Source organism: Oryzias melastigma, linkage group LG7, assembly GCF_002922805.2.
Source record: "Oryzias melastigma strain HK-1 linkage group LG7, ASM292280v2, whole genome shotgun sequence".
Classification (NCBI taxonomy): Eukaryota; Metazoa; Chordata; class Actinopteri; order Beloniformes; family Adrianichthyidae; genus Oryzias; species Oryzias melastigma.
The window spans coordinates 32,176,379-32,187,362 of record NC_050518.1 but is presented as its reverse complement, the minus strand read 5'-3'; the positions used below and the strand labels follow the sequence as shown (position 1 = coordinate 32,187,362).

At 41.3% G+C, this 10,984-nt stretch overlaps 2 protein-coding genes across 6 annotated transcripts in view; both read left to right on the top strand.

Annotated features, from left to right (window-relative positions):
• Nucleotides 1-10,984, top strand: part of LOC112140035 (paired box protein Pax-7) — a 629,290-nt gene that overhangs the window by 37,867 nt on the left and 580,439 nt on the right. The gene's annotated exons all lie outside the window — the stretch shown is intronic.
• si:ch73-70k4.1 (FA core complex associated protein 20) overlaps nt 10,408-10,984 on the top strand; it is a 5,676-nt gene continuing 5,099 nt past the window's right edge. The window contains exon 1 of the mRNA XM_024264432.2: nt 10,408-10,603. Within this exon, the coding sequence (XP_024120200.1) occupies nt 10,449-10,603 (155 nt within the window). The 5' untranslated portion in view covers nt 10,408-10,448. The remainder of the gene's footprint in view (nt 10,604-10,984) is intronic.

The following is a 10,984-nucleotide window of genomic DNA, read 5'->3' as shown; positions in this document are numbered from 1 at the left end:
ATTCCCTTTTTGTAGGTCAAACTTAAGCCCTGACTGCTGGTTCTGACCCACTCCGACCAGAGAAGAACCCTGATGTTTGATACCTGGTGAGAGACTGGACCACCAGAACCAGCTTTTACAACAGACGAGTCTCCATGGTGTTCTGAACCTGACCAATCACTGACGCCTCAGTCAGGTGTCCAGGACAGGTGTAAAAACTGAGCAGCACCAGAACTGAGGCGGACCATTCCGCGTCCGTGTTGAAAGAACCTCAATGATCCTCACGAGGATGCGTAGACAACACACACGCACGCGCTGTGACAACAGAGGTCCTCTTAAGGTAATAAATACAAGTACACGCACACATAAGAAGAGACTCAGAAAAAATGAAATAAAGTTTTGATGTAACTCTCCTAAATGAGTGAATCATTTATTCAGCTTTATACTCAGAGGAAGACAGATGGAACAGAGTATTTTCTCCCTTTATTTGACATTGAAGGTAGAATGAAAGTCACTCTCTTTAACAAAGGCAGATTTATGTAAAACTCTGACATTTATTTTGATCCACTTTCTTCGACAGCAGCAAAGAAGACTTTTTCAGTGATTCAAGCATGAGTCAGGTCAGTGCATGTGTGAACCTAAGGAAGCTGTGATTTCCTCACGCTCTCCCACGGACCCTGAACACAGCAGCGGAGGTTTGTGTGTCTGATTCACAGCTGTGCAGCAGAAAGAGGATGGGTGGTGTTCAGCGAGACAAGACAGATTTAGTCCTGGAAGAGGAAACTTGAATTGCACGTCTGACTGCGGTTTGAGCTTCACGGTGTCACAAGAGTTTAGAACAAAGCAGCCGGCTCCAGCAGACGCTTCATGACAGCGATTTCAGCAATGTACAAAGTTGTTCCTGACAAATACTCATTCATGTTCCATTTGGTTTCATTCATCTCTACAAGTGTGTGACTTTTCCAGACTCAATTATGAGTGAGAAGGATTCTTTAAAGTCACATAAAAACAAAGGGCAGACACATTTCCCTTTGGGGTCATCCAGGACAAGCTGAGCGGCACAGATGATGGAGCTCTCCTCCTCTCCTGTGGCGCCCCCCAGCCCCCCAGTGGAGCAACTGCAGCTCCAGTGGGGGGCAGAAAGTCACAACAAACTTCAGAAGAGTATTTTTGCGTCATTGTCTTGTTTTCTATGAAAACCTTTCCTGTTGGATTCAGTTGGTGTGAATGAGTTGGCTGTGGTTGACAGTCACGCTGTCAGCTGGTTCGTCCCTCGCTTCATGTTGGAGCTCATTCAGTGATGTGGATGTGTCTGCCAGCAGGTCTCCTGCTCTTCTGCACGTGCTTTCTCCTCAGCACCTTCTCCCAGAACCAAATCATCAAACTGGGACCTTCACAGAATGTCAAAGTGACACCTGAAGGCAACAGACATTTCTAGATGAAGCAGGAGCATTTCATAAAAGAGCACATTACTCAAGCAAACTCAAGGAGTTTGGACCTTGGACCGGTTCTGGCTCTGGGGTAAGAGGATTGCAGGTCAGTTCATTCCCAGCAAATTCAAACGTGGCAGAAATCTGTGGCTTTCAGGCTTGTTAAGCTGATGGCGACACATTCAGTAATCCAGTCCAATAAAGTTATGAATCAGTGTGAACTTGTGCCTGTCAGAGTCGGAATATTGAGCTGATTATTTCTTTTGTCATAAGACTGCTTCTGTAATGTGTAAAGTTGGGGGAGTTACGTATAAAACAGGTTTAGATCATGAAGAAAGGAGAGTAATCTTCTAAAACAACAAAACGGTCGATTCAAGAAGACTAAAGCAGATCTGTTCTCTGTGACAGATGGAGTGATCTCATCTGAAGATCTGGATGGAATGATCCACGGTTTCTGAGAGCCAGGTTGACAAATCACATCTTAAATGCAAACATCTCATAAATCAAGAACAAGACAATTACAATGACAAAGCTAATATTATCAGAAACAATGTCCAACATTTTCACAATGACCTACAGGCAGTCAGAGCTTTGTGGTTCCATCATGAAGAGAAAACCATCAACCAAACAATGTTAAATGTTAAAAGAGAAGATTTTAATTTCTAAACTATGGCTTTTGTTCTCATTTCAGTGCCAATTGCACTAATAGGTTGATGTCCCTGAAGGAAACTTAGAGGAATGCTGAGTTCTTGTGGTGTTGGAATGATCAGGAAAATGACCAAAAGTCATACAAGAACATCCAGAAAACAACAAATCTTTCAAGACTCCATGAATGCAGAGTAACTCTCTGCACCTAAACAAAAACCAATGTATTTGTAGTACATCATATTTCCATGCGAGGGCAGCTGTGGTGCAGCGGCAGGGCGGTCAACTCCTGATTGGAAGATTGCAGGTTCGATTCCCGCCTTGTCCGCCCATGTGTCAAAGTGTCCTTGGGCAAGACACTGAACCCCACATTGCCTCTGATAGACGGTTGGTGCCAGCGTTTGGCAGCAGAGCCGCCATCAGCGTGTGAATGTGCAACAAATTCTCATCCCCAAGTCGTCACATGTTGACGTTTGGTTAAAGACCCCTCTGCATCACTTTTGACACTTTGGGTGTCCACACCTTGTCATTCTTTGACATGCTCGCTGTTTTTAAATTCAAAGGTCCACAACCCTCGGGACACGGTACCAGTGCAGTACCACACGCAAACTGGTCCTTGGGATGCGGACTGGTCCTCGGGACACATCCAGTACCAGGACCCAAACCTAGTACCAGTAGCCTAATCCTAACCCAGTACTAGGCATGGTACCGGATGCAGTACCGGACTGGTTCTTGGGATACGTCCACTACCAGTATCCAAACCTGGAACCAGGAGCCTAACCTGGTACTGGACTTGGTAACGGATGTAGTACTGGAAGTAGACTGGTCCTCGGGACGCATCAAGTACCTGTCCCCAAACCCGGTACCCGCCCTCTGATGGAGGGTAAGGTCCGAACGCTTGTCTTCCTAACCCTGATCTAGTACTGAACGTGGCATCGGATTCAGTACTGGACGCTGACCAGTCCTAAGGACCCACCCAGTACTAGTACCCAAACCCCGTACCAGCTGTGACCTGGTACCATGTTAGTTTTAGGTTACCAGTACTGTGTTAGGGTACCAGTGCTCCTGCTCCCGGCACTGGACCCTTTTTTGGATCAAAGCCAGGAGGTTGAGGACCCATGATTTAATGGGAGTGGCCAGCACATCACAAAACAACGAGTTGGTGACACCCAAAACGATAAAAAGTGATGCGGAGAGGTTCTGAACCAATATGTGAGGAGTTGGGACAGAGAATGTGTGTGTGGATGGGTGAATGGGACTGTGACTGTAAAGCGCTTTGGGCCTTCGAGGAAGGTAGGAAAACGCTATAAATGTATACACCATTTACCATCATCTATAGGGAGACGTCAGAATTCCAAGATTATCAATACAGTTTATTCCAGTTTGGCAGACCAGACTGATTTGCTTGATGGCCCCCGGGCCGTAGTTTTCCCACCCCGGTCTAGAAGGTGAAGACCGAGGGAACGGTGCAAGCCTCAGCTTTGGTCCAAAGAAACCTGTTATGGTGAATGAGACCTACAATCCTGTGGTTTCCTTTGGGGATGTTTTTACCACAGTCTTCATTTTTCAACTAAAACTTTTTAAAACTCTGATAAGGATTTCAAAGAAGGACAGATGGTGCACAGTTAGAAGCTCAACACTTGTCAGCCTTTTGACGGGATGTCTCAGGTCATCTGATCTGTTCTGCCCGCCAGCTTTTTGTTGTTCCCATGTTTTTTTTTATGTTTGGTTAATTTATTACATATTTTAAGCTCCAGGTCTCCTGCATCTTGGGTCCATCACCACATATTCATGACAGAATCTCATCATCTTCAGATTTCATCATGTTCTCTTTCTCTAACATCGTGTGATTTTATGATAGGATTCATCTGATCAAGGTCAAAGTCACCAGAAGGTCAAGCGTGGTTTTGATTGAGTCATCTGCTCTAAACACACAGCACTCTGCCTGCTCTCCACGGCGATCTATGGTTCCATTTCTTTCATTTATGTTTCTCTCCTCTCCACGTTTGACCTTTTCTGTGTTTCAAGAGATGCACGAGTCCAGCACAAAGTGATGCACAATGTCTGCAGCTCAGTGAGCGCATGATGGCCGTGACTCACAGTCTTCACCTGCCTCTTCATCACAGGGAACAAACACAGCCAGAATCACTCCTCCAAACACGCGGTCGGCTGTCAGAGGAATTCATTCAGCGAGCGCATTCAGATGAAGCAGCTCCCCATGAAAGGCAGCGCAGAGCCGCGCTACACAGAAATGTCAGGCGTTCGTGTCTGACTTTCCCTTTCTTCTCATTTCTGACAGATTTCAGGCGCAAACATGTTTGAAAAACTGCAGCTGTTCAGTGAACCTGCTTTTCAAGGTGAGAAACTAACACTTAGAGCTTCAGGACACTGAATAGTCCTCTCAGAATCACAAGCAATTCTGCTTCATCTGACTTGTTTTCTCAGGGTTTCAGGAGGACAGCGAACGTCTCTGTCAAATTTTGGAAACCTAAAACCTCCCTGAAACTGGAAGGAAGGAAAAATTTAATGTTAAAGCCGCAGATGTCCTCAGTGAAGTCAATCCCACACATAGAACCCCATGAACCTGAAAGAGACTCAGAGCAGGGGTGTCAAACTCAATCATGCAACGGGCCAAAATCCAAAACACACCCTAGGCTGCAGGCTGAACAGCATAAATATTTATTGAAAACTCTAAAACTATATTTTTACAACTTTAAAATTGTAACGTTTTAACGTAATTATGAACTAGATATATAAAATTACCTGCAATAATGCTAGTGTGAATGCAGCCAACTGAAATATTAGCTAAATGCTAAATTAGCCTAAAAACAAAAAAAGAAGAGGTTAGCAAACAGCTTGCATGTTGCTGAAAAAATGCTAAACTTTAAAATAGCCAAAAATAGAAAAAAGCCAAAATTAGCCAAAACAGATAGCGTGTAAATATTAGCTTAGCTTCAAAACAGCCTAAAAACAAACAAAAAAAACAAACAAATTAGACAAAACAGCTAGCATGTAGCTGAAATATTAGCCAAACTTCAGATTAGCCTAAAAAATCTTCATAAATGCCAAAATAGTCCAAAAAACTAGCAGAATGTCAATTTTTAAAACTTTAAAACTGTAACTTTTTAACATAATTATGAATTAAAAAAGGCAGGAATATTATTCAGAATAAATCAACTTAAACCTTAAATAACTTTCAATATTTTACTCTCAATGAAAAAATATTTTGTCTAAATTCTAGAAGTTAGAAATAAGTGCAAGATAACACCGGGTGGTAAATAATAAAATAAAATGATCTGGAGGGCCGGATAGAATTACCCAGAGGGCCGGATCCGGCCCCACGGCCTTGACTTTGTCATATGTGCTTTAAAATGTTCACAAACATCCGCTGGAGCTAATATGGTGTCAGACTGATTACTCTGATACCAGGTGTTTAACCCTTTAACACCAGAGCTCCAGTGTTTATGTTCTTTGATTCACTGTAACTTTCTCGCCGCTTTTCTCCTTCAGAATCTGCTGGAATTACGTGTTAACGGTTGAAAAGTTACAGTACGTGTAAAGACTTTGTGTTTAAGCGTCACCGGTGATGCCTCAGGTGTTAAAAGGTGAACAGGACACGGAGAGAAATCCCCAGAGTCCTCCTGGAGCCATCAGACTCAGACTTAGAGTTGTTCTGAAGGACGGAGCTGACACCGCCAGGCCTCACTCCTCGGCTGGTCCGCATGGCGATCTGCGTCACAAACACAGAAGCTGCTGTGACTCAGATGAAGGAGGCTGAGCTGGTGGAGAACAGCAGATCCCGACACTCCTCTTCACTCCTACTGCTCATCAGACTCCACAAGCAGCCTCTTTGTAACTGCTCCAGAATCCATCGGAGGGTAAGGACCCCCCCTACACACACACAGCAGGTATGCCCCTTTTCATTGGTCTCCCATCCACCAATAAATGAAAGAATAGAGCTTGTTAGCACAGAAGGAAATCTCGTCTTTAGAGAGCAGTGTGGTTGTAGTACTGGAGGGAGTATTACTCTGAGGTCAGTAGAAATCCTGACCGTTTAAGGCAGCGGTCCCCGACCTTTTTCAAACCACCGACCGGTTTAAACTGGACAATATTTTCACGCATCAATCTGATCGGGGCAGAGGTTTTTAAGCTTCCAGTTTCTGAAAATCTACTTTCAAAATAAAATGCTACTACAAGAAATTTGGTTTAAAAACATCTACAAATATGGAGATTATGAAGATTAAATTAAACAAAACTGTTGATTTTTCGAACTTAGAACGTCATTTTAACATCATGCAGGCTCCAATTATCTTTCAGGACAAATCAATTGATCATATTTTGTCTTTACATAAATCCTGATTCATTGGGGATTTTTTCATCACAAAGAATCATTTTCTGAGCTAAAGTTTCTGAACCTAATTCAGTCTTGCTGTAGGAAAATTCTCAAATGTCTCTTTTACAAGTTTCCAGAATCTTTATGTGATTGAATCTTCATTCTCTGTAAAATGTTTGAACTTTGTGATGAAGATTTCCCTTTGACTTTAAAGTGGAGGCTAACAACGGGACGCTAGCTTCAGCTACATCCGACTTTCACGGTGTGATGGACAAATAAAGCAAAATAAAATGATGCAACTGTTGTAAAAGTGGTATTTTATAAATATAATATAAATCCACCGTGTCTCCATCTGTGTCTCTATCCGTGTGTGAAACAGTGGAGAGTCTGTCGCTGCGTATTAGCGGCTGCATAAAAACAACTGTCTCAATAGTTCTGTATGTGGAGGAAAACTCCCGGTTTTGTCTGTAAACAGAAACTTTATTTTTCTCTTAAGTCGAAGGCTGCTCTTCGATTTCCTCACTGACTCTTTTCTCCCCAAAGACACTTTCCAAATACGTTTTATTGTTATGTTTTTGTATTCAGCTTTGAGCTACTAGCTTAGCAATCTAGTTAGCCATGTAGGTGGCCGCATTAAGTCATGTGACCTAGATGGATGTTGTGAACAAAATCAGGAAGTCTTTCAAAATAAAACTTCCTTTGCGGCCCGGTACAAAGTGACCAACAAACCTGTGGGGTTTGGGGGACGACAGTTTCAAGATACTACACTTCCAACATTTGACTCTAGAACATTGATTATTTTTGATTTAGTCTGAACTGTTGGTTTTTCAGCTCAGAGAATTCTTCCCTCCAGCTGTTGGGAAGCGTCCAGCCTCTCCAGAAGACTCCGCTGGTTCCTCAGCTATTCTCACATCCATGGTTTAATTCAGGAGTGTCAAACTCAATCACAAGAGGGGCCAAAATCCAAAACAGACCTTAGGACGTGGACTGAACAGGGTAAACATTTATAGAACATTCTAAAACTAAATTATTAAAACTTTAAAACCCTAATTTTTTAACATAATTATGAACTAGATACAATATATAGCATTACCTGAGATAATACTAGTGTGAATGCTGTAAGCTGAATTTGACCGCTGGAGATGCTGAAATTGATAGCTGAAAACGCGGAAGCTGATAGCTAACTAGAATATTAGCAAAAAGCCAAATTAGCCTATAAAAAATTAAGGTTAGCCAAAACAGCTTGTATGTTGCAGAAATATTAGCTAAACTCCAAAACAGCCTAAAAAATCTTAGTAAATTCCAAAATAGTCCAAAAAGCTAACAGAATACTAATTTCTTAAACTTCAAGAAGTAAAGTTTAAAGTTTAAGCTAAAAGTTAACATAAATATGTTAACTTTTTAACATAACTATGAATAATAAAAAGGCAGGAATATTATTCCAAAATAAATCAACTTAAACCTTAAAATAACTTTCAATATTTTACTCTCCATAAAAATATATTTTGTCAAAATTATAGAAGTTAGAAATGAGCTCAAGATAACATCGGGTCATTAATAACAATAAAATAAAATGATCTGGAGGGCCGGATAGAATTACTCGGAGGGCCGGATCCGGCCCCCGGGCCGTGACTTTGACACCTGTGGTTTACAAATATCAACCTGTGTCTGGATCACCGACAATAAAATGGAAGAGCCTCACATCTCTGAAAACTGCAATGATCATTATGATAATTCAGAAGTGATTTATATTTTATGTTGTAACTTAAAGGTTCCAGTATTCAGCATCGAAACTTTAACTTTATTTATTTAATATCATCATTTCATCTTGGATCAGTTTCATCAGTCATTGGAGCTTTAAAATCCCTCCTTGGAATAACATTGTTGGACTTTCCTTTCATAATGAACCTAACATCCATCAAATCCTCACATGATCATCTGGTTGTCTTCATTCTCTTAAACTAACTCAGTGCTGAACATAAACCTGGAGGGTTTTTTTGATGATTTGAAGTGTTCTTCCTGGCTCTGTCCGTTCCTCTTCAGATCTTCTTCAATAAACAACATTTCCTGTCATTTCTCAAAGTTCAGACGCGAGTTTACTGATCGAGTCCTCTCAATAGAATGACATCTGCTCAGATGCAGCGTAAACAATAAACAACGCAGTTTGTGTCTGTCATGAAAAGAGAGACTTCTCCAAGAAATCCAGCAGGTTTAAGTCTCTTGTTATTTTAATAGCAGAAGTCCGTCCCAGCAGGAGGCTGTTTGCCTGTCAGGCTACATCTCCATAGATAACATGTTTACTGCCTAGGAATTATGCAGAGAAACGAGGGAGAAGCAAGAGACGTCCAGCAGCTTAGAGCCAAACGGATCCAGGTGTGTTTCATTTTGAACAAAGCAGCAGAAGCTAGAAACGTCTTTATATCCATGTCTGACCTCTCTGGATGATGGTGCCGTCCAAGAATGTGGGGAAAACTGCTGCCAAGGCATCTCTGCTGTCGCCATAGCAACAGAGCACAACAGAGCATCACACGGGGAGGTGCATGACGCCCCGTTCGTCTGCTCTGGTTTTCTGCTCCCTCACCTCTGTGGTGGAAGTTTCAAAAGGAGAAACGCTGGATTACTCATTATAAATGGTGCCAGGTAAAAAAAGACAAATCGGAGCCAAACTTCTCAAGCTTTCCCACATTGCTCTTCTCGAGTCTTTCCAGCGTTCTGTGTGTTTTCCATTGCATCATTGCAGCCGCTCGCCGTTGGTCGCTCTCTTCTGGCCAAAGACTTAAAGCCTCAGAAAGTCCCAGCAGCACCATGAGCTCAGTGTTCCAGTGTACGCGTGTCCTTCAGAGGATCACAGGGCTTCACATTCTTCAATGACGTCTTTGCAGAAGAAAGTCTCTGCAGGTCTGACATAACTGCTAGTAATAAAAAAAATCAACTTGAAACTCACAGACCAGCCAACGGGGAGCAGAAAGAGCAGCTTCTCCCACTCCCAACCCTTTCAGTGTTCACAGAAATTCAGCTCATGGGAAATCCCATTTTCTCTTTAGCATCAGCTTTAGCACAAATTCCAACTTTTACTAAAACCTTTTATTTCAATCAGAGAAACGCTTCAGCTTCCAGCAGGATTTCCCCTTTCTGTGGTGGTGCAGCTCAAATTCATAAATGTTCAATCCACTGAAGAACGGAGTTGAGTGAAATGAACCCGAATGACTAGAACACCTGAGGCGTCGCCGGTGACACATAAACACAAAATCTTTAACGTACGGTAACTTTTCAACCATTAACACAATAATTCCAGTAGATTGTGAAGGAGAAAAGCCCCGCTTTTAATAGATTAATATAATAAAGCGTCGCTTTTCTCTTTCAGAATCTGCTGGAATTATCGTGTTAATGGTTGAAAATTCACAGTAAATCAAAGAACATAAACACTGGATATTTGGTTAAAGCCAAATACACCAAATAGAACCATGTTTCCTCTCTTGTAAAAGGTCCCCAGTGATCTTTTAGTTATGATGATCCCGTTTTTAACCAAATCTAAAAATAGGTTTAGAAACTCATTTAGGACAATAAATAAAACAGAATACCAAACTTCTACCAATTTTAAGCTAACAGTTAGCTGACGATAATGTTAAAATTTAAGATAACTTTTATTAAATGACTACAAATGTTAAAATAAATGCTAAACATCTCAAACATCATGAGATTTTTTCCTCAAATGCTATGTTTACATTTTCATTTAAAAAACACAATAAGTTACGTTTCTCCTTGAAAATTGAAACAAACTGTTGTTGGAATCAGAAAATAATTTTATGAACTTCTTAATTTAACTATTACTTTAGTTAAATAGTTATTTGTATTAAACTAAACAACTGTGTCGCAAAAACGTAATTAATTTTGTTTAGATCTATAAATTAATATCGATCAACGTCGTGTTGACTGAAAAATCTTTTTATGGCTGACTCAAAGCTGCCTCCTGATTGGACAGAGTCAGAGGAAGTGGTTAGAGCAGACCGGAAGTTCCGGTTCCACAAACTTGCGGCGGGGAAACCAAACTCAAAGGCTTCATGGCTGAAAATTACCCCAAATCGAAGTTGAAACGTCGAAAGTTTTTGGTGGAAGGAAAGTCTATTCTGACGGACAGCCGGCGCGAAACAACCCCCCCGGGAGCGACGGGGAGGGACGGCTCAGCGGAGTTCGGTTCCAGCGGAACCAAGAACGGGTACGTGGTCAGAACATGTTTAGTTCGGACCGGAAGGGAGTTCAGAAGAAGCTGTTTCACAAGAAAAGCATCAATTATCTCTACTCCTCCGCTTGGTCATATAAATGTTTGAAAATCCCGCTGATCTTCTCTGATGTGCTGTAAAAGTCTCTCCAGAGATCTTTTAGTTATGATTATGATGTTTTTAGAGAAAATCCAAAAACTTGTGTCGTTTTCTAACAGTTTCTGCAGAGCAACAAGTTTTTATTTTTTTAAATTGACAAATTAGACATTACAAAGCATGGCATTATAGCTGTATACACGTGAAAACTAAATTAATTAAATTCAAGCATTAGAAAACGACATAAAAAAAGAAATGTGTGTGTGTGTATATATATATAT